The 22,817-nt window shown below is 49.3% G+C and overlaps 1 protein-coding gene across 2 annotated transcripts in view; it reads left to right on the top strand.

Moving 5' to 3' along the window:
* Positions 1–22,441, top strand: part of SOGA1 (suppressor of glucose, autophagy associated 1) — a 64,371-nt gene extending 41,930 nt beyond the window's left edge. Inside the window, exons 7-15 of one of the 2 annotated variants that reach the window (XM_033094429.1) lie at positions 1,785–1,910; positions 2,924–3,154; positions 9,800–9,904; positions 10,891–11,058; positions 12,625–12,876; positions 13,705–13,776; positions 14,699–14,769; positions 16,112–17,447; positions 20,386–22,441. In XM_033094429.1, coding sequence (XP_032950320.1) covers positions 1,785–1,910; positions 2,924–3,154; positions 9,800–9,904; positions 10,891–11,058; positions 12,625–12,876; positions 13,705–13,776; positions 14,699–14,769; positions 16,112–17,447; positions 20,386–20,538 — 2,514 coding nt within the window. In that variant the 3' untranslated portion in view covers positions 20,539–22,441. The remainder of the gene's footprint in view (positions 1–1,784; positions 1,911–2,923; positions 3,155–9,799; positions 9,905–10,890; positions 11,059–12,624; positions 12,877–13,704; positions 13,777–14,698; positions 14,770–16,111; positions 17,448–20,385) is intronic. The other variant, XM_033094430.1, reaches the window with a different exon arrangement.
* Positions 22,442–22,817: the final 376 nt, after the last annotated feature.

A 22,817-nucleotide genomic window follows, 5' to 3' on the forward strand; every position in this document is an offset into this window, starting at 1 on the left:
GTTCAGGTTTGGTGAGAATGAGGAGGAGGAGAATGACATATCACTGGGCCTCAGAGGACCTTCCAGAGTGTCTGTGTGACCTTGGGCATGTCCTCACTCTGACTGCAGTTTCCCATCTATAACATGGGAGGATTCGAGTCAGTGGTAGCTGTAGAATTGCTAGGACTCTTTGGTCCTTGAGGAATTCTGGGTGGTTCTGAGCCCCACCCAAGCGTACTGAGCCTCTCCCTAGCACTTCATAATGAAACTGAAGCAGGGAAAGGCTCCTACGGATTTGGTGGGGCATCTCTGAGATGTCTGAACCATGGAGAGCCCTTTGTGTGCCCCAACCTGAGCACCCTTTTCTTCTTGGCATCCCTGGAAAAGCAACTTTGTGGTTCCAGGAAGGCCAGTCTGCTACTGTGCAGGGGGTGTAGCTCCCTTGGAGCTGATGGATCAAACTATCTAAGTGGTCTGAGTTTCCCAGCAGCCATGGCAAAAAGGGGGGAAATCACGAGATACTTTGTTTTCATTTTCTGAGAAATCAAAATAGGCCAACTCACCTGCAGAGAAAATAATTTCCTATATGTATTCAATTATTGTTTCATTTAACCCCTCTTTATTGAGTAGTTACAATTTGCCAGGCATGGTGTTAGGTACTGAGTTTAAGGAGAACACCAGGCAGGTTTAGCCTGGCAAGGATTTTTAATACAAAACAGGCATATAAGATAGACCTCAAGTCAGAGTGCCTTCCATTGCAAAATTTCCACATTATTGGCCAGATACTAAATGCCTGGGTTTTTTCCACAGAGGGACATCTTGCCATGCCTGGGAAGGATTTATGTAGGAGTTGGAACTGACATCTCCTTTTTTTTTTCCCCTCCTGCTTAACATGACAGCATAAAAACTTCCCTCTGTTACTAGAATTAAAAAATTTTAAATTAAAGTATAACATACATACAGAAAAGCACTTGTAAGTGGACAGGTCACATAATCTTCACAAATTGAACACTCCTATCTAATCAGCAAGCAGATGAATAAACAAGCATAATCTGCCCCCAGGACCCCCCCATGCCCTTTTCATCCTGACTTCTAACATAATCAATTAGTTTTGCCTGTGTAGCTGCATATAGCTATAAACACAATTTCCCTTGAAAAATGTAGAGTTTTATTGTCTCTTGTTAAGATTTTATTATAGTCATTAAACAACAAATAACTTCAACAAAATCCCTAAGCAGCACTGCATAAAGATATAAAGAAAGTCAAGATCACACGATTGTCACATACTTAACCACTGTTAACATTTACTGTGTGTGTCCATGTCCTTCATGTTTTTCTGTTAAAATATACATATAAACTTTTCATTGAAGTATAACATAATAGTAGACATACAATCAAGGACACTCTCCTTAAGTGTATAATTGAATGGATTTTTATATATGTAAAAATAGACCCATTAAACACATATATTGACCCCCATCATTATGATCTAAGTTGTTTGTCAGTTTTTGCAATTACAAACAATTGCATCTTTGAAAATCAAACCTAGTTTCCACAGTATATTACTTGCTTCGAATAAATTTCAAAGACAGAAATGATCAGGTTAAAATTATAATGGCTAGATTTGATGTCACTGTTTTGTTTAATCGTCATCACAAAGCACTGTGCCTGGTTTGTAGTTGAAGGGCAGCTTGGGTGCGACTTACTGTTGTTGCTCCCCTACCACCCTCGTCCTCTGACCACAGCTTCTGTCCTCGCCATGCGCTCTCCCTCCTCATTATCTGTGTCCCTCATCCCTACCCCAGATCAAGGAGCTGCAGCTGGTGCTGGCTGAGGCCCATGACAGCCTGCGGGGACTTCAAGAGCAGCTCTCTCAGGAGCGGCAGTTACGCAAGGAAGAGGCTGACAACTTCAACCAGAAAATGGTCCAGGTGCGTGGTGTCCAGTGCCCTCCCTACACCTACTCCAACCTCCCTTCCCTGGACAGAAGGCAGAAACCTTAGAGGTCCACAGGTTTTCAGAAGGCAAGAATATCTGGGGAAACCCATCTTTCTGCCCCATGCAGCACGGTGGCTGTGGGGTGTTCTGTGCATGTCATTCTGCATTAGCTGTGCTGGCCTGGAATCCTGGGCTTGTCGTTGACTGCCTGTGTGACTTCAGGCCAATCCTATCTCCTCTCTGGGCTCAATTTCGCATCTATGAAATACTGCCCCCATCAGAAGTGAAAGCCTGTAGCCGAAAGGCCATAGGCCTGTCTGTTAATCAAGATGATAGTCCTGGTAATGGAAAGCATTTATTAAGCCCTTACTGTATGTCAGGACTGTACAATGCACTTCCCACACATTATGTCTTTTAATCTTCGTGCCTTCCCTATGAGGTGTCCCATTTTACAGATGGGAAAACTGATGCCCAGAGAGCTGAAGTACTTTGCCCAGGATTGCACATCCAGACAGGGTGGGGCTGGGATTGTAATTCAGGTCTCTGGCTCCCTCTTAGTCATGACACAGCATTGCTTCCTAGAATATTACATGTGCTCAGCCTTCCTCACTCCCAGCATGCCCTTTGCTCTCCATGTGGGTTACCCCTCCCTCACACTCCTAGCTTCCTCATTGAATGTAAGAGTTCATGTGAAACATTGGCACCCAGTACATGCTTATTATATGATCTCATGGCTCTTAATAATCAGAGCTGGGTTCAAATCCCAGTTGTTTTCACTGATTCAGTAACTGATTGCTGCTGCTTTCATGAGTTTCTATTCCCTGGAGTAGCAGAGGGCAGTGTTTATCTAAACAGAATGAGCTGCTAAACAGAATGATCCCCTGGCAGGGATCACCAACAAGCACCACCCAGATTTTCCTCCTTGCCCTTGTCAGACCCCTGGAATGAGGTGGGGTAGTGCCCCTGAAGACAGCTGGCGTTGCTCACGCTCTTGTCCCCCTTGCAGCTGAAGGAGGACCAGCAGAGGGCGCTCCTGAGGCGGGAGTTTGAGCTGCAGAGTCTGAGCCTCCAGCGGAGGCTGGAGCAGAAATTCTGGAGCCAGGAGAAGAACATGTTGGTGCAGGAATCTCAGCAGTTCAAGCACAACTTCCTGCTGCTCTTCATGAAGCTCAAGTGGTTCCTCAAGCGGTGGCGGCAGGGCAAGGTTTTGCCCAGCGAAGGGGACGACTTCCTTGAGGTATGGTCCCCCTGGCACGGAGACTGGGGCTGGGGACGGTGTGGAGGAGATAGGTCCAGGGGAACACCCAGCTGGTATCAGCACAACCCTGAGGCTCACATACCTAGGAGCCATCAGCTTGCAGGCTTCCATCCCTGCATTCATTCACTCATTCAGCATCTATTTGTGAGAACCAGCCCCTTACTGGGCGCCGTGGCAGGTGCTGAGAATACCCAGGTAAAGAAGACAGACTTGGTCTCGGCTTCACCAGGAGAAAGTCTCGTGGGGGATAGTAGGTCTTTAACACCTCTCTAATATTTCTTCGTTTCCCTTTTTCACAAACCTCAGAGTCTTTAGCAAGCAACAGTATCTAGGTGAATTTAATAATCCAGTTTTGTTGTTATTGCATGATCTGCAAATATAGCATGTGTTAATGCTTCTTACTCTTTTAAGATATAACTTAATGCAGTAAAATGCCCACATCTTAAGTGTACAGCTGGGGAAGTTTTATAGTGTACCCCCGTATAGCCTCCACCCAGATCACAATAAAGCACATTTCCAGAAGGTTCCTTCATGCCCCAGTCAGTGTGGCCATCCCAGCAGTCAGCACGATTCTGACTTCTTACACCATCGATTAATTTTGCCTATTCTAGAAATTCACCTAAGTGCATGAAGTCTTTTGCGTCTGCCTTCTTTGACTCAATATAATTTTTTGAGATTCATCCATATCTTGCTTGTAGTAGTTCTTTTTTCTTTTATTGTTTATTTTCGACATATGAATCTACCTATTTTATTTTATTTTATTTATTTAACTCTTTTATTGGGTAACTGTGTTTTTTCCAGGACCCATCAGCTCCAAGTCAAGTCGTTGTCCTTCAATATAGTTGTGGAGGGCGCAGCTCAGCTGCAAGTTTAGTTGCCATTTTCAATCTAGTTGCAGGGGGCGCAGCCCCACCATCCCATGTGGGAATTGAACCTGCAGCCTTGTTGTTAAGAGCACGCCCTCTAACCAACGGAGCCATCCGGCCACCCCTATTTTATTTTATTTTTAATGCTATCTTTGATGTATAGCAACGGGTATTGGCTTTCAATTTTTAGTAATAATATCAACTTCCTTTTTTAGATATATTTATTTAACTAGAAAGAGTAGGCCAACTTAAAAACATTAATGATCATACAGGTAGTATTTATATGTAGCCGGAAACACGAGGAATGGAGCTTTGGGAACGTCTGAAGGACTCACATGGCCCATTTGTCCCTCAGCCTTTGCAGGACCCTTTGCTTCTCAAAGCCCCTGCCTTCTGTCATCAGCAGCATGCTAACATTGCTAAGAGAAGGGGGCATATAAGGATATCATACATCAGTCACACCCAGCTGAGTTGGCACCACTCACCTTAGCCTTTTGGGTACAGGTACTACTGGTCTAGCCCAGATTTGGCCCTCCTTTGGCTTAAGCTACTCTTTCTAGAGCCAGTGGCGCCCAGTGGCACTTCCCAAGTCCCCATGTACTCCTACCAGGGGACCCTTAGCGTAGCCCCAATGCCCCAGGAGCAGGGGATGACGGTTAGGCCTGAACCTATAGCAAGAGTTCCCTCCTCCCACCCCCACTGGGGCTCATAGTTCTTCTCCAGGCACCTGCCTCCTCCCCGAGGGCCTCTTGGGAGAGTCACTGACCATCATTAAATGGACCTATTTCCTGCCGCCCTCACCCTGGAGGTGCCCCTATGAGAAGCAGCTTAAAAGCCCAGCATGACTGCCCCTTCAGTATCACCCTTTGTGAGTCCTGGGACCTCGTGTTTGAAGCCACTGTCTGCTTTCTCTTCTGTGGCATTTGAAAACACAGGCCCGCCTCTCCTGTTTGGAAGTCCCACACAAGCCTTTGGATGAAGCCCAGTTGTTGTTTTTTTAATGAATTTTTAAATTTTTATTTTCTTAATTGTAGAAAATATACATAACATAAAATTTACCATTTTAACCATTTTTAAGTGTACAGTTCAGTGACGTTAAGTATATTCACATTATTGTGTAACCATCACCACCATTCATCTCCAAAACTCTTTTCATCTTGCAGTACTGAAACTCAGTACCTATTAAACACTAATTCCCCCTCCTCCCCTCTCCGGAGTCCCTGGCAATCAACCACTATTCTACTTCCTGTCCCTATGATTTTGTCCACTCTAAGTACTTCGTATTGGTGGAATCAGTGTTTGTCCTTTTGTGACTGGCTTATTTCACTTAGCATAATGTCTTTAAGGTTCATCCACGTTGTAGCATGTTGCAGACGTTCCTTTTTTTTTTTAAGGATAATATTCCATGGTATGGATAAACCATTTTTTGAGCTTTACTGAGGTATAAATGACACACAGGAGTTATATATACCATGTTTCCCCAAAAATAAGACCGGGTCTTATATTAATTTTTGCTCCAAAAGATGCATTAGGGCGTATTTTCAGGGGATATCTTATTTTTTTATGTACAACAATCTAGATTTATTCAAATATAGTCATGTCATCTTCTTCTGGAACATCGTCATAACGTACTAAATGCGTTCATCTGGCTGACGATCTTAACTGGGGCTTATTTTTTGGGGTAGGTCTTTATTTAAGATGTGCAAGTTGATGTTTTGATATATGTATATGGAATGATCACTTTAATCAAGCTAATTAACATATCCATTACCTCATATAGTTAACCATTCTCTCTCTGTCTCTCTCTCTCTTTCTGAGAACACTTAAGATCTGTCTTAGCAAATTTCAAGTGTACAATACAGTATTATTAACTAAAGTCACCATGCTGCACATTAAATCTCCAGAATTTATTCATCCGCATAACTGAATCTTTGTACTCTTTGACTAACATATCCCCATTCTCCCCTCCCCCTGCCCTCGGCAACCACTGTTCTACTCACTGCTTGTATGAGTTCAACTTTTTAATGATTCCACATGTGAGTGAGATCTCGCAGTATTTGTCTTTCTCTGTCTGACTTATTTCACTCATCACGTCCTTCAGGTCCGTCTATGTTGTTGAAAATGGCAGAATTTCCTTCTTTTTTTATGGCTGAATAATATTCCATAGTGTGTATATACCATATTCTCTTTGTCCATTCATTCATCAACAGACGCTTTGGTTGTTTTCATATCTTGGCTACGGTGAATAATGCTGCATTGAACACGAGGGAGTACAGATATCTCTTTGAGATCCACATTTCATTTCCTTTGGATATATACCCAGAAGTGGGATTTCTGGATCATGTGTTAGTTCTATTTTTATGTTTTTGGGGAAAACACTATACTGCTGTCCATAGCTGAAACCCATTTTTTGCTGCTATGTAAAATGCTCCCCCACACCTTCCAAAATGAATTCCCTACAGGCCACATAGCCTATATTTTAAATTAAATTTTTTCAGGCAAACTCTCCATATTTGGTAAAAATCTTTCTAGCCATTTCCATGTATTACAGTAACAGAGAGAAACAGAAGCTTTCTTTAGAAAAACAATAAGGTGTAAGCATAGGAGATGAAATATATATGCCTATAATTAATAGAAATATACATATTTACTGAAAAAGACACAATTAATAAGATATAAACATAACCACATATATGTAAAAATAAGTATATACATATATGTATATGATACAAAGTATATGTGTATAAAATACATTTAAGTACATAATAAAGTACATGTAACTATATAAATAATACACTTGATATACATTTATAGTTTTGAAGAATATACATATCCACACATGTAAAATTAAAACTATATATGTGAATAATAACCCTCAGATGTTGGGTGTTTGTAGTGTTCTGGGCACTGTCTTAAATGCTTTAAGTGGGTTATTGCATTTCACTTTTACAAATACCCTGTGATGTAGAAACAATTATTATCCCCATTCTACTACAGTTAAAGAACTTTGCTTCCTTGTTCTCAATTCTGAAATCCAGAAGCTCTGAGAACTGTTTCTTTGCATCTAACTCAGTTGAAAAAAATTGGCCCTACATTCATTTGGCAACAAAACCTTTATTTATTCCATTTCATGTTAATAGTCATATGTTTGTAAGGGAAATATTGGTGTCCTTGATTGGTGTCCTTGAGCACAGGGTGTTACCCCAGATTTTTTCAGGGCTGTTATACAATAGACAGTGTAGGTACCATATATATATATTTTTTCCCCCTTTCTTCTGCCTTCCCCCCACTCCCGTTCAAGCCATTGTTTCTCAGTCTAGTTGTGTAGGACACAGCTCCCTGGCCCATGCTGGTATTAGGAGCCTTGCGCTCCCCCAGCTGAGGCAATCGGTCGCCAGTCGTGGATCGGCTGCTCACAGTAGCTCACGGCAGCTCTCACCGGCTGCCGGCCGCTCACGATGGCTGCCGGCCACTCACGCTGGCCCCTGGCTGCTCATGGCAGCACATAGCAGCTCATGATGGTTGCCAGCCACTCATGCTGGCCGCCGGCCACTCACGGTGACACACAGCAGCCCGTAGCAGCACACAGCAGCCTGCCACAGCTCACACCAACCTCCAGCTGCTCACGGCAGCCCAGCATCAGGGAGAGCTGTTGTTCACAATCTTAGCTGTAGAGGGCGCAGCTCCCCGGCCCATGTGGGAATCGAACCAGCCATCTCGGTATTAGGAGCACGGAGCTCCAAACACCTGAGCCACCGGGCTGGCCCATAGGTACCATATTTTCTTTCTAAATCCCAATTAATTCTGAATTCTAAGCACACCTGGCCCTAAGGATTTCAGAAAAAGAATCGTGCACCTGTGTATATAGATAGTTAGATACTGTATGTATAGGTACTTGTGACCAGGGACAGAATTGGGGTGTTTATTCACACAGGCCCTGCTGCCCCCATGTACTTCCCAGTCTCAGCACCAGCCTGACCCTGAAAACTCTTATTCATTTGGTTTCTAGGACTTTTTTTTTCATTTTTTTCCCACCTCTTTGGTTGCTCTTTCTCAGTCTTTTTGATCCGACCTTCCATTTCTCCCTGACCTGACCTGAATGTCAGAGTTCCCCCTCAGGGCCCAGCCCTCGGGCCTTGTCTCTCCTTTACGTGCACTTACCCCCTTGGGGGGAGCTCATCCATGCTCATGGCTTATATGGCCTTTCCTACACATTGCGAGTCTATCTAGAATCTACAGAACCTGACCCAGCCGCACTGCCCCCCACAATCTGAACCACCATCATGTCTTGCCTGGATTGTCACCATAGTCTCCTAACTGATCTCCCCGCTTCTGCCCTTGCACCCTTCCACCAAACGAGAGTACCCAGGCAGATGTATTCAATGTAGATGGTACCCCCTGGAGTTACGCGATATGGGACTCTGTCGCTGCCCTATAATGTGTTTCAACATAGCAGCTAGAGGGATCTTATGAAACTGAAAGTCAGGCTGGTGTCACTCCTTGGCGCACAGTCTTCCCCTGGCTCCCATTCCATCCAGAGTAGAAGCCAAAGCCCCTACAATGGCCTGTTCAACCAGCCTGTTCCCCGTACCTCTCTCACTTCCTCAAATAGACATGTTCCCACCTCAGAGCCTTTGCATTGGCTGTGTCCTTTTCCTGGAATTATGCTCGTGGCTTATTCTCTTACCTCCTCAGGACTTTGCCCAAATATCACTTTCTCTCTAAGGCAGGGGTGTCAAAACTGCGGCCCGGGGGCCAACTGCGGTCCGCAATCCATTATTAATTGGCCCGCAGCAAATTCCAAAAATATATTTAGTTTACTTAAATAAACCAGGTGAGGCAATACGTGTTTCACCTCAAGTGAGTGGCCCGGCTGTTTGTGTGTTTTACTGCATATGGCCCTTGGTAAAAAACGTTGAAAAAAGTTTGGACACCCCTGCTCTAAGGCCTTCCTTGAGCAGCTGCATGCAGCACATCCTAGCTCCTTTTCCGGCTCTCTTTTTCTCCATAGCACCTATTATCATGTGATATTCCATATACTTAATGACATTTCATACATTTCCCATATTTGTTTGTTTTCTTGCTACTGGAATGGAAGCTCAGGGTTTTTTGTCTGTCTTTCTCACTGATGTATCCCCAGCTCTGAACACACATCCGGCGCATGGTAGGTGTTCAATAAATATTTGTTGAATGAATGATAAAAGTGCACCCGAGTCAGAAAGCGGCTTCGTTCTGCTTCTTTCCTATCCTGAACTAGTACCTGGTCTCCTTGGCTGGTCCTGGACTTCTTCCCAGGTTCCATCAGCAACAAACCCTGCCTCCCAGGAAATCTCCTTCTGTCTACCCAAACCTTTGGTTCTCCTTTCTGTAATTATGGGGGTGCCTGTGGCCCTTATATTGCAGCCACAGTGCCTACCTTGACCTGGCCTGACAACATGGTCATTTATGAGTAGCTCTCAGGGATGACTCATGGTCCTTTTGGCGGGAGAGATGGTGGGAGCACAGAATGGCCTGACTCTCTAGCTTTGCTCCTCAGCCTAGACGGCACCCAGGGTGCCAAAGTCAAATGTTGGAAAATCAGTGCCCAGCTGGGTGCCTTTGGTCCATCCTGCACCATAAACCCCATTCTTTCTTCCTGCTTGGCTATATAGTCTCCCTTCTGTCTGGGCCACTAGCCTGAATCCCCTCCCGCTGAGGGTCAGACCCCCTAGGCATGATGCCCTGCCACCCCCTGTTGAGTGTGGTTTTTTAAAAATAGGTAAATAGCATGAAGGAGCTGTACCTGCTAATGGAAGAAGAAGAATTAAACGCCCAGCATTCTGACAACAAGACCTGCACGGGGGACAGCTGGACCCAAAACACGGTTTGTTCTCAATCTACTCCCAGTGCTGTCCGATCCATTTGTTCCTTTGTCTGTTTCGTGATCACTTCCTGCCACCTTCATTTGCACTCGGCACTGGAGCTGCAGAGGTTATTGCCTGGTCACTGGCCCCGGTGCTCAGTGCTGTGGGCCAAATAGGTCATTCCAGGGCAGTGACAGAGGGCCAGATGATGATGGACTGTCAAAGGCAAGAGAGCAATTAATTCTGTTTGGGGTATAGTGGACGGTATCACAGAGAAGCGGTCATAGGTGGTGAATTTTGAAGGATAAATAGGAACTTACCTAATAGAGAAAGGGGAAAGGCCATTCTGGACCAAGAGAACTATGGGTACAGAGGTGTGGCAAGGTACTGTTGGATTGGCTGCAGCATGGGATGTACATAGTTGGGGGAAGGACCCCAGGCTGGGATCATGAAGAGGGGCCTTATGGTCTGGAGTAAAAACCCTCAAATCAAGCCACAGGATAGAGAAAGCAATAGAGTCAGGTTCCTAGGGGCGCAACAATGAGTTTGAGTACGGGTGGGAAACAGGTCCTGGGCCAAGGAGAGAAGATTGGGCCCATTCAGGCAGTCAGAGAGGCTCCATGGTTCAGACTCCTTATCTGGCCCATGGTGCGTCAGAGAGGCAGATCCTGAGAAAGGAGATGGAGCCAGGGCCTTGGTGTTGCAGGGCCTTGAAGAAGCCAGGGCTCAGTTAGATTTAGGCTGAGTAATTATTGCTGTAACTGCAGGGGTGTTTGTTTACGTGAGGCTGGGCTGCACGGTTGGCCTAGGAGGTGGCCAGGATGGAGCTGACTCAGCTCAGAAAACTCAGGGCTGAGATTGCATGGATGAGATAATCCGAGAAGTTGTGGGACTTGTCCGAGGCCTGGTAGAGTCCTGGGCTGGACGCTGGGTGAGTGCTCCCAGCCCAGGCTCCCCTCCCTGCCCCTCAAAGAACTCCTGACCCAGGCCTTGCCCCCATCTGCAGCCCAACGAGTATATCAAGACACTGGCTGACATGAAGGTGACACTGAAGGAGCTGTGCTGGCTCCTCCGGGATGAGCGCCGTGGTCTGACTGAGCTTCAGCAGCAGTTTGCCAAGGCCAAGGCCACCTGGGAGACGGAGCGGGCAGAGCTCAAGAGCCACACCGCCCAGGTGAGTCTCCCACCTGTCAGAGACATCTACCCCCTCGGCTGTCAGATTTGGGAGCAGGATGTCCAAAGCATGCTTCTAGAAGCATAAGAACCTCACCTTGTGATCCTGAGAAGGCAAGAGACTTGCCTAGAGTCACACAGCAAGGGTACCAGAAACAGTGGGAACTGGGAGTTACAGAGCTGGGAAGGAAGGTAAGGGATTGACCAAAGGGCATGGAGGCATCAAAGGCACCTCGGCGGCACCATCGGCTCCCAGGGGAGGCCAACAACACAGTGCCTGTCTGTATGTGGTGACATCCTTCACATACACACCCAGATTCCAGCGGCCTGCTGTCTTCATTCTCTCCCTCTTCTCCTCATAAGGATCCCTTAATCCCCCTGCTACCGGGCTCTGTTCTATTCACTCAAACTGAGGGACTTCTCTCCCCACAACCCAGCTTGACCAAAGGAGCCTCAAGCAGAGCTTTGGGGGTTTGGTCTCTGCTGTGTACCTGGAGGCAAGTTGTTGCCCTGCTCTGGTCTTCTCAGTGAGAGGGTGGGCTTATTCCCACCCAGAGAGAATGCTCTGACCCCCACCACACCCCACACCCCAACTCTATAGAGCCCAGCTTCCTCCAGCCTGCCACTGCTGCAGGCTGCTTTCCTGAGCATCATGGACCCCGTGGAGGTGGGTACTCTCGTTATCTCTCCTGGAAAAGTGACAAAACAGGCGTAGAGGAGTTCCGTTTCTTTCCCAAGGTCACCTAGCTAGTAAGTCGCAGACATGACCCTCGCTCCCCAAACCTCTGTCCTTCCAGCCTCCCCATGACCATGATGTCACCTTCTCTGTACTCACAGACTCTGACTTCCCAGCGCCACCATTCTCTCCTCCTAACCCTCCTGCAGATCTCATAGTTCCTGCCCCATCTGCACATTCCACAGTGTTCACTGCTCCTGCTGCCCTCCCAAACCCAGCCATTCCAGGTGTCCCTCCCCACTGGGAACCTGAATGGCCCCATGAGAGTTAAGATGTCAGACCACAGCCTGGCGGGTGTGGGGTGCATCAATTCTTGAGGTTGCATGTTTACCTCCTGCGGTTTGGGGCTGAGAAAGCCATTATGCGGGAGTGATTCCTGGACACATTACATGACTGTGTGAGCATGTCCCCCACTAACCCTAACCCATACCGCTGGTAAGAGTTGATGAAGTACCATGACAAGCAGTAACGAGGAACCTCTGCCGTTTTGTAGCTGTGTGACCTAGGACAAATAACCTACTTCTCTGAACCTCTTCAAGCTCCTGTGCAGAATACCGAAAATGGTAGTTATCTTGCCGAGTTTGCATGAGGATACTGAGCTAATGCCTGAAAGGCTGTTAGCACAGAGCTTGGCGTGTGGAAAGAACTCCACAAGCCTTGATTGGGAGGAGAGGTTAGTTCTGAGTGGGGAGGTCAGTGAAGGCTTCCCAGGTTAGGGGTCCTCCGGGGAGGAGCTCTCTCCGCCTGCCACCTGCTGGCGTCCTGGAGGGCAGAAGGGTAGAGAAGAGGTGTCTCCTGGCGCCAGCTCCCAGTTTGCTCTTCCTTTTGCAGATGGAGCTGAAGGCTGGGAAGGGCGCTGGGGAGCGGGCGGGGCCCGACTGGAAGGCAGCTCTGCAGAGGGAGCGGGAGGAGCAGCAGCACCTCCTGGCTGAGTCCTACAGCGCTGTCATGGAGCTGACACGGCAGCTGCAGATCAGCGAGCGCAACTGGAGCCAGGAGAAGCTGCAGCTGGTGGAGCGGCTCCAGGGTGAGAAGCAGCAGGTGGAGCAGCAGGTAAAGGAGCTGCAGAACCGCCTGAGCCAGGTGAGGCCTGTCCCAGCCCAAGCTGGCTCAAGCCACAAGGGGGAGTCAGTGTAGGAAGAGGCCGGGGGTAGGATCTCCTTCAGGTATAGCGGGATCCAGGTGCTCAGGGAATACAGTAGGGACGAGGTCTTTCTCTCTGCCAGTCTCTTAGGCTTGCTGTCCTCTGTTCTTTATTCTTAAATTAAGCAAGCTGTCCTCAAATATGGCCACTGTTAGTTTTGTGCTCATATCCTCACAGCCGAGCGATTGCAATAGAGTTTTCCTTTTCCACAAAGCTCTCATTGGCCAGGTGTGAGTCATGTGCCCCCACCTTGGAGCCTGCCAAAAGCTAGGAACCAAGAGGGAAGAACCAAGGTGGGAATTCTCCCCATGGGAAACCTCCTACCAAAAGACAGGGGAAACGAAAAACAATCACTGACCATTATCCCCACTGCAGTTCACATCAGTTTAACTGCTGTTTGGCATTGCTAGTATGGATATTTTGCACATACTGAGCACTCTGGTGTGTTTCAGCTGCTGTTTAGCTGATCTAGCTGTTCCAGAGATTGTAGCATGAATTAACATAGTAGTAACAACAGTAATAGTATACAATAGCATTGGATATATGTCATCTATAAAGGTACCTGTAAGTGATTACTTTCATGATCATTTCTCAAATCCACCTTGTTGGTGGCTCAGAGCTGCGGCTACTCACTGGGAAGGTGGCTCCTAGTTCATGATCTGGGTCCTCTGGGCTGCAGAGAGGAGCCTGGGGAGTGGCTCTGCCCACAGCAGGGCCCTGCTCACCAGCTTTGCTCACCACTGACCGCCCTCTTTGCCCTTTCCCAGCTGCAAAAGGCTGCGGACCCCTGGGTCCTGAAGCACTCAGACCTGGAGAAGCAGGACAACAGCTGGAAAGAGGTCAGTGGGATAGCAGGCCGCTCTTGTTTTCTTGATTCCTGGCAACACTGAAAAGTCCCTCACTTGTGGGGATGCGACAGAGAGGATGCTAACCCTGTCCCACAGGTCATGCCCTCACACCTTGGGCTCCTCAGCCCTGGGGCCTCTACTCTCATGGTTGCAGCCTGTGGTAAGGGACGTGGTGAAGGACCCTCTGCCTCTAAATCACCATGTGATCTTGGGCAAGTCACTCTCCCTCTCTGGGCTCCAGCTGCCTCGTTGGTAAAATGAGAATCACGTTTTCTGCCTTAGCCCAGCCCTGATTGTGGAGATCAGTTAGGTAACGTGGGTGAAGTTTGCTCCTAAGCCTCCGGTACATTGTCCATATAGCAACACGCTGAGGAACCAAACAGTGAACAGACGGGCCTTTGCATCGTCCCAGGTAAACCTCATGACAGCCTGAGGAAGTGGTGTTTTGTCGGGAAACTTGGTTGCAAGCAACAAAAACTGATTCTGGAGAACTGAGGCAGGAGAGGATCTGATTAGGGGCTCAAGAGGGCTGGTAACGGAGGTTCAGAAAACTGGTGCAGGTCCTGGGAACCAGGTCGAGACAAACCCAGAGCAGGAACCTTCAGGTCACTGGTGTCACCGCCAACTGGACAGCGGCCACTGGGTGCTGCCACCACATTCACATTAAGTTCTAAACAGATTCTGCTTTTCCTTGGGGATCTCTCTGAAAGCTTCCATTGGCCACGCCTAGATCACATGGAGGTGGGGTTAGAGGCAACCAGAAACGGTAACCAGAAACTGACCAATGGCATTCTATATCATTGCTGACATCATTCCTGCTGGACAAGAGGAGGCTCAGGCATGTGGGGTCCAGGGTCAGCTCCCTCAGGGGGTGCTGGTGACCAAAACTGACCCTTCTTGTCTCTCTTGACAGACACACAGTGAGAAGATCCACAACAAGGAGGCTGTTTCTGAAGCTGAGCTTGGGGGAACTGGCTTAAAGAGGTACTGACATTCCCTCCCCCACTCTGCCCTTCACCCCTGCCCCCTGCTCCACCCTGCACCTGCCTTGGCCCTTTGCCTCTCTTCTCTCCCATGCCCAATGTGCCTCCTGCTGCACCTCAGCAGGGCTGGGAGAACTCTGGGATATGGTTTCTATGCTACTTAGGAGCTGGGAAACTTGGGGCGATGAGAATTCCTGCCTATAATTAGTATGTTTGATTCTGGGCATGGAAACCTGGGGCCCCCACATTCCCTAGCTGGGAAAGAAACTGTATAACTCCTCTTGGGGTTCTTTCTTCTTGAGTCTGGAGTTAGGAGAGTCAAGCTGGACCCCCATTCCTGGGATTATTGAGCAGCTTCCTCTGGGCCCAGCCCTATGCTGGGGCCAGGAAGACCCCGAGGGCTCAGGACCATGTTCTATCATTAGGAAACTCATGATAGGAGTGAGGGCAACAGAACCTCCCAGGGGCCATGGGAGCAGCCTGAAGCCAGGCAGGCCCCGGGGTAGGCGGATGGGCTATGGAGTCAAGTGTGGGGTTTGAATTCCAGCTCTGCTGTTTCTAGCTCTGTGGCCTTGGGCTGTATGTCCCATCTCTATCTGGTGGGGATAATAGAAGCTGCCTCCTAGAGATCCTGGAGGACTGTGGTCTGACCTGTGAGACGCACTTACACAGGCCTGGCATTTTCGGTCATCAGGCAAAACAGGCGCCAGCTCTGTGCTGGCGGTTTAGGGGAGTCTTCGTTTGGGTTCCCCCAGAAGCAAAGACAAGGATTTGAGACCTTATCTCAAAGATCCCGAGACAAGGGTTTGTGTGCAAATAATTTATTTGGGAGAGGATTCCTGGAAACACTTGGAAGTGAAACAGGGAAGGGAAGCCAGCTGTAAAGGGGGTATTATTCCAGGGGCAACCCAAGCTCAGTTTCGCTGGGAAACTCTGGGAGCCAGAGTGCAGCATGCAACTCAAATCTCACTCGAGGAACAAAGAGCCACCAAACCCCACCCATTGTTTGCTGAGGGCTGCGTCGAGGGGCGTGCATGCTGTGGTGTTTCCAGCTGCCTGTGTGTGGAGGCCACGTGTGCTCCTGCAGTCAGAAAACAAGCCCTGGGGTAGAGAATGGCAGGTGCTCAGAGCATGCGGTGTTGGGTGTGGTGTTGGGTGTGTAGGTGTGAGTGCCGCCGAGGGAATGGGGGCGGGGCACCAAGAGAGACTTCCACAAGAGGTGAGCAGGGCGGTGGTGGTCCCTGCCCCCGTGTAACACAGGGACCAAGGAGGAAGACCAGAGTGCCGGCTAGGCGGGTGTTACCTCCCACCAACACTACTCTTCTTTCCTGTATGCTTCCTAGGACCAAATCTGTTTCTTCCATGTCTGAGTTTGAAAGTTTGCTTGACTGTTCCCCCTACCTTGCTGGTGAAGCCACCCGGGGTAAGCTGCCCAATAACCCTGCGTTTGCCTTTGTGGGCACTCAGCCAGTGGACCCAGAGAAGGATGCCCAGGCACAGCCAGGGGACTGCAGCCACCTGGGTGCCCTGGCCTGCCAGGACCCGGCAGGGAGGCACATGCAGCGCAGTTACACAGCTCCCGACAAGACTGGCATCCGCGTGTACTATAGCCCTCCGGTGGCCCGGCGCCTGGGCGTCCCGGTGGTCCACGATAGGGAGGGTAAGATCCTCATCGAGCCCGGCTTCCTCTTCACCACTGCCAAGCCCAAAGAGTCGGCCGAGGCCAACGGGCTGGCCGAGAGCTCCTACGGCCGGTGGCTCTGCAACTTCTCACGGCAGCGCCTGGACGGGGGCACAGGGGCCGGCCCCGCGGCTGCCGGGCCGGGCTTCCCAGCAGCCCTGCACAACCTGGAGATATCGGGCAACATGAGCGACGACATGAAGGAGATCACCAACTGTGTGCGCCAGGCCATGCGTTCGGGCTCGCTGGAGAGGAAAGTGAAGAGCACGTCCAGCCAGACGGTGGGCCTGGCCAGCGTGGGCACGCAGACCATCCGCACGGTCAGCGTGGGCCTGCAGACTGACCCACCCCGCAGCAGCCTCCACGGCAAGAGCTGGTCACCCCGCAGCTCCTCGCTGGTGTCCGTGCGCAGCAAACAGATCTCCTCCTCTCTGGACAAGGTGCACTCGCGCATCGAGCGGCCGTGCTGCTCGCCCAAGTATGGCTCGCCTAAGCTCCAGCGGCGGTCGGTGTCCAAGCTGGACAGCGCCAAGGACCGCAGCCTGTGGAACCTGCACCAGGGCAAGCAGAATGGCTCGGCCTGGGCCCGCTCCACCACCACGCGGGACAGCCCTGTACTGAGGAACATCAATGACGGTCTGTCCAGCCTCTTCAGTGTGGTCGAGCACTCGGGGAGCACGGAGTCCGTCTGGAAGCTGGGCATGTCCGAGGCCCGGGCCAAGCCCGAGCCTCCCAAGTACGGCCTTGTGCAGGAGTTCTTCCGCAATGTGTGCGGCAGAGCCCCGAGTCCCACCTCGGCAGCAGGGGAGGAGAGCACCAAGAAGCCGGAGCCCCTCTCCCCGGCCAGCTACCATCAGCCGGAAGGCATGGCCAGGATCCTGAACAAGAAGGCAGCCAAACCAGGCAGCGGTGAGGAAGCCAGACTCTCTGTTCTGCCCCAGGTGGGGAAGGACGGTGTCCTCCGGGATGGAGATGGAGCCCTGGTCCTTCCCAATGAGGTAGGTGGATGGGGCTACCCTTTTTCTTGGGAGGCGGGTTGGCTTATGAGGTCCAAGCTCATCTGGTTTTCTAGCTCAGGGAATATAGTTCATGTGTTTCAAAAAGTTCTTGTGCTAATCTGGGATGGGGGTTGGATGGCGCCATGGAAGGACACGTGACCAGAATACCGCGAGCAATGGGCGTGGCTTCACTAGCCGCTTTGCCACCACATCCCAGAGATTGCCAGCGTCCCCCACAGGGAAGGGTGTGCTCACTTCTCTCCTGCCACCAATGGGGAGCTGGCTCATGCTGTCCGTGAGAGCCAGGTGGGTGTGTCTCTGTGTTCAGTGACACCACTTTGGTACCCTGAGATTGGCCACAGTGGGAGGGCTTACACCATGAAAACTGGCAAATGCCACAAGTCAGGGCCTCTCCCCTCACTCCTGGAAAGCTGGTTCTTAAACATTTACCAGCATCCCCCCCATCCCACCCCACGAAGCCTCCATGCCTCAGTGCTCTCATTTTCTCTGAGACTCTTTTGCTGCACTCCCCCTCCTGATATCAGTTTCAGATTTCCTGGGGAATTATTTGCGTATTAGTAAAAGAAAGCATTTAAGTTAGCATTGCAGAGAGGGAAATGGTAGCGTATCTCATGGAACCTGAGGGCCGGGACCCGAGGGCCTCAGCAGCTTCTCTCTGTCTCCCTTTCCTCTCTCTTGAGCTTCATTTTCTCTGTCCTCTTCCTTCTTCTCTTTCTCTGTTGCATTTGCATATGGTCAGGAGGGCTGTCTGAGCTCTGGTTTTATAACATCTCCCAGGCCAAGCTCCTGAGAGAGGCTATCTCAAATCCCTTTGTCCCAGTTCCACATTTTTGGTCCAGCCCGAGTCCAGTGGACTCCCTGGGTCCAGTCCAGTCCACTGTGGTGATGGAGTTGCTGTCATGTGGTGTGCCGGGTACTCAGTGAGGGTTGTGGGTGGGTGGGGCACAGAGCTGGGATGGGCTATGATTGGCCCATTGGTATGTATTGTATGTTTAGGTGGTTTCTAGTTTCTCCCTATTATAAGTAATTCTGTGGTGAATAGCTTGGTCCAAAAACATGTTTCCACATTTCAGATTACTTCCTTAGGTTCAAGTTGCAGAAATGGGATTACAGGATAAAAGAATATAAATTTTTAATGGTATTTGATAAATGTTGCCAACTTGTCTTCCAAAAAACTTTGTCTGGTTTCTATACCCCCCAGCCGTGTGTGGTGAGTGCTTTACTTCTCTGTCTTCTCACCCAGCTGGCTGAATCTTTTTAAATCTTTCAAATATTTCTATTTTTTAACTTTTTAAAAACTTTTCAATTGAATATACATATGAGCATATCATAAGATATGGTTCACTAAATTCTCACAAACTGAACATATCCATTTTATTAGGGTTCTCTGGAGAAACAGAATCAGTGGGTGCTGTGTGTGTGTGTGTGTGTGTGTGTGTGTGTAATTGGTTTACACCAGTATTACAAATTAGTTGATGTGATTATGGGAGCTGACAAGTCCCAAGATCTGCATGGTGAGTTAGCAGGCTGGAGACCCAGGAGAGTCCATGGTTTAGTTCCAGTCTGAGTCCAAATGCCTGAGAACCAGGAGAGCCAGCTGTGTCATTCCAGTATAGCACATGTATCTGTTGTAGTTCCAGTCTGAAGGCTGGCAGGCTTGAGACTCAGGAAGAGCCGATATTTCAGTTTGAGTCTGGAGGCAGGAGGAAAGCCCATGTCCCAGCTTGAAGACCATCAAGCAGGAAGAATTGTTTCTTGCTCAAGGAAAGTCAGACTTTTTGTTCTACTCAGGCCTTCAACTGATTGGACAAGGCCCACCTGCATAAGGGAAGGCAATCTGTTTTACTTAGTCTACCAATTTAAATATTAATCTCACAGACACACCCAGGATAATGTTTGACCAACTACTGGGCACCCTGAGATCCAGTCAAGCTGACACATAAAATTAACCATCACACCCATATAACCACACCTACATCAAGTAACAAAGGTTCAAAGTTGGCTGTACTTTGAAAGTTGATTCTAAAGTTGATCCAGATATTTTTTAGTATGTAAAATGTACATGTTACCCATTGACCAGTATTTCTATGCATGTAGCCTGTGGAAATAGTCACAGAGGTGGGAAAACATATTTGTATAAAGAAATGTATTGCATTATTCATAAAAATTGCTAAGGTTTATTAAGTACTTAATTTGCACTATGCCAAACGCTTTCCATATCATATCTGATTTAACCCTCACAACAACTTTGAGAAAGGTATCATGTCCCTCACCTTAGAGAGAAGGAAATCAAGGCTCAGAGATTTAAGTAACTTATCCAGTGTCACACAGCTGGTAAGTAGCAGGGCTGTGATTTGAACCAAGCATTCTATTTCTAAAACAGCACTTTTAACCATTGTCCCTGTGTGTGTAATAGTAAAATAATAAAAACGACCAAAATGCACATCAAAAATGAATTGGATAAATTAATTAAGGTATTTCCACTTGGTGGAATAGTAGACAGCTATTAAAAAGAAGGAGATCTAGACATACATAGTGACAGAAAAGTGTTCATGTTTTGCAATTGCAACAGAGGCTGTAAGGGATGAGGTCATTTTGGTAAATGTATGTGTGTGCAACGTGGTGAGAATTTATCTTTGATGTGTAGGACCATGGACAACGTCCACTTTCTTCTCTGAGTATTCTAGAATTTATTCTGGAATATTTATGAATATTTATGAATATTATTTATGAATAGTCATGACTGCTCTAGTGGAAGAAAAACAATTTAAAAACATTGGTCCAGATTGGGGCTACCGCCCGTGGGAACTGGTCCCAGGGCATGGCTGAGTCCGGAGTCCTGGCCTGGCTGGCCATCCAACCCCTGGGTGGTCAGTGCCTCCTCTCTCCTCCTGACTTCCTCCCTCCCTCCTCCTAGGATGCTGTTTGTGACTGTAGCTCGCAGGCTCTCACCTCCTGCTTCGCGCGGCCATCCCGCTCAGCCGTCCGCCACTCTCCATCCAAGTGCAGGCTGCACCCTTCGGAGTCCAGCTGGGGTGCAGAGGAGAGGGCAGTCCCCCCCAGCGAGTGACAGAGCAGCTGAGCTCCCCACCTCAACCAGCCCAGTCCATGAATAGGCAAAGGGAACCAGCGAAGGGAACCAACAGACGGGAGGGCTATGCCCTCTGCATCACCTCGCCCTGGGGAACAGGAGCTGCACCACCGCGAAGAGAACAACTTTCCCCTCCAGGTAAAGCAGGGTCTCCTGCTGACCACTGGGTGGCGATCTCCGACTTCCCAGGGGAAGGCAGTGAGTGGGAGAAAGACCAAAACGGGGCTTCGGAGGCATCTCCAGAGAGGTCCGTTGGGAACCCATCCCTGGATCCTAAAGGAGAGCCTTGCCTGGTTTTACTCACATCCACTTCTCCGAAGAGCTGAGGAAAGGATTCACTTGTGGTCACACCCCTCAGGGAAGGGGCTGGCAGAGCTGTTCCTTGCCAATCACACCCCTTTCGTGGGAGGAAACACCAATGAGAAGAACAGGCTTTGGCCTAGGGCTCAGCTTGGGGTTCCTGGTGGAGCTGGGCTGGGCATGATCCCCAACCCTTGTTCCCCCCAGTGCCTCTTCCTCCTCCCCGCCCTGCTGCTCTGGATCGCTGTGACTCTAGGGGGTATGATAGGGCAGTAGCCAGGGCCAAATATCTGCTTGGAATCCCGGAGCCTTAGATCTAGCAAGGATGGAAGACGAGGTGGGAATGTGTGGGGCTTGGGGTCGGGGAGCCACTGGAACTGCCTCCCTTGCCAAGGTGACAACCTTCCCAGGAGATTCCTTGAGGACAGAAATAGGTCGAGTCTCTCTCAAGACCTGGTGCACAGATAAATGCCTAAATGCAAACGCCCACTGCCTTGATCACTGGGGCCTCTTTCCACGGCACCCTACAGGGGGCGCCACATCACCACTGTGTTTACATCCTGCGGCTGGTGGAAGGCAGATGTATTCGCCACAGAGACTCCCTGGCCAGGCCAGGCGAAGGAACACTCCAAAAGCCTGGCGCCCCAGGACACAGCGGTGGACAGGGGCCTGGAAACAAATTTCTTGCCTATATTGTTTATTTTAATTTTTCTTACTATAAATATTTAAGGTGGTTTTACTTTATTTTAATAATTTAATTTACCCCAAAGTCCCTAAGGTAATTTATTGGACGTTGAGACATGTATTCTTGCCACTGGGACAATGCAAGGTTTCTAACACGATGGACAGGAGTGGGGTCCCCTATATGGACGAGGCAGCTCAGCAGCCGGTCTCCTGGTCAAGTTTGGGGGTGCTCCAGCAGAGCTGGAGTCCTGCAGCTTGCTCCCCCAACACCACTGGCCTCCGAGCACTGCTTTTCACTCAACACCTGGTACTTGCCCGGCATGCAGCAGTCAATCTGTAAATGCTCGCTGACAGGCTGGAGGGCTGGACCGATCTCACCACTTCCCAAACATTCTCCATTTCCCTTCTCATTTTCCTTCCTCCCTCTGACACCTTTTTTTACGAGTCAAACATGGGTACTTAGGCTCTGTCAAGAGCACAGAGATCTCTCCAAGTTCCCCACGTGAGAATTCACAGGAAAACAGGCCTGAACTCCGAGAATGTTGTTTCTTGCAGCTTTGCACATGGATCTGAGAGTGTCTGCCAGCCTGCCTGAGTTCTCACTAGCCTGCCAGCCTTTTCACCAGCCTCTCTCCTTAGCCTTATGGCCTCTCCTGGCTCTTCTCTCAGCCCCAACTTCACTTCCCACCCTTCCCTACATTCTAAGCTGCTCAAGCCATCACATGGATTGCAACGTGGCTGATTGCAGTGTGGTAAGGAGGCATCACGTGGCCTCCCCTTCGCACCAGTGAACCCATTTTGGTTACACACACACACACACGCATGCACGCACACACGCACACGCACACAGATAGGTATGTGGCCCTCCTGTAGCTGGCTGGGGGCTCAGAGTGGAAAGGCCAGGTTTGTCTGTGAATTCCCCATCAGGAAGACCAAAAGCCAGCAGCTTTTCTAGTTTGTCCACAGGACTCTGGAGATTCCTCTGCATTCCCACCTGCTCCTAGTTCTGCCCTTTCAGGGTCACCTGGACCAGTTACCCAAAGTCCTTCACCTCCATTTCCTATCGACGAAATATCAGGGTCATGTCTGACCAGCCACTTCCTCGTGCCATAGTGACTTGTGTGGGCAGAGCACGCATCCCTCCCATCCAAGAGGTCAAGGGGCCCCTTCAAGGTTACCTCCAGGGGAGGGGATTCACAGCAACAGGCTACAAGCCACCAGAGGCCTTCTGCCACCTCCCCAAGCTCCAGAGGGCCAGGGAGTCTGCATTCTCA

Source organism: Rhinolophus ferrumequinum, chromosome 23 (assembly GCF_004115265.2).
Source record: "Rhinolophus ferrumequinum isolate MPI-CBG mRhiFer1 chromosome 23, mRhiFer1_v1.p, whole genome shotgun sequence".
NCBI lineage: Eukaryota > Metazoa > Chordata > Mammalia > Chiroptera > Rhinolophidae > Rhinolophus > Rhinolophus ferrumequinum.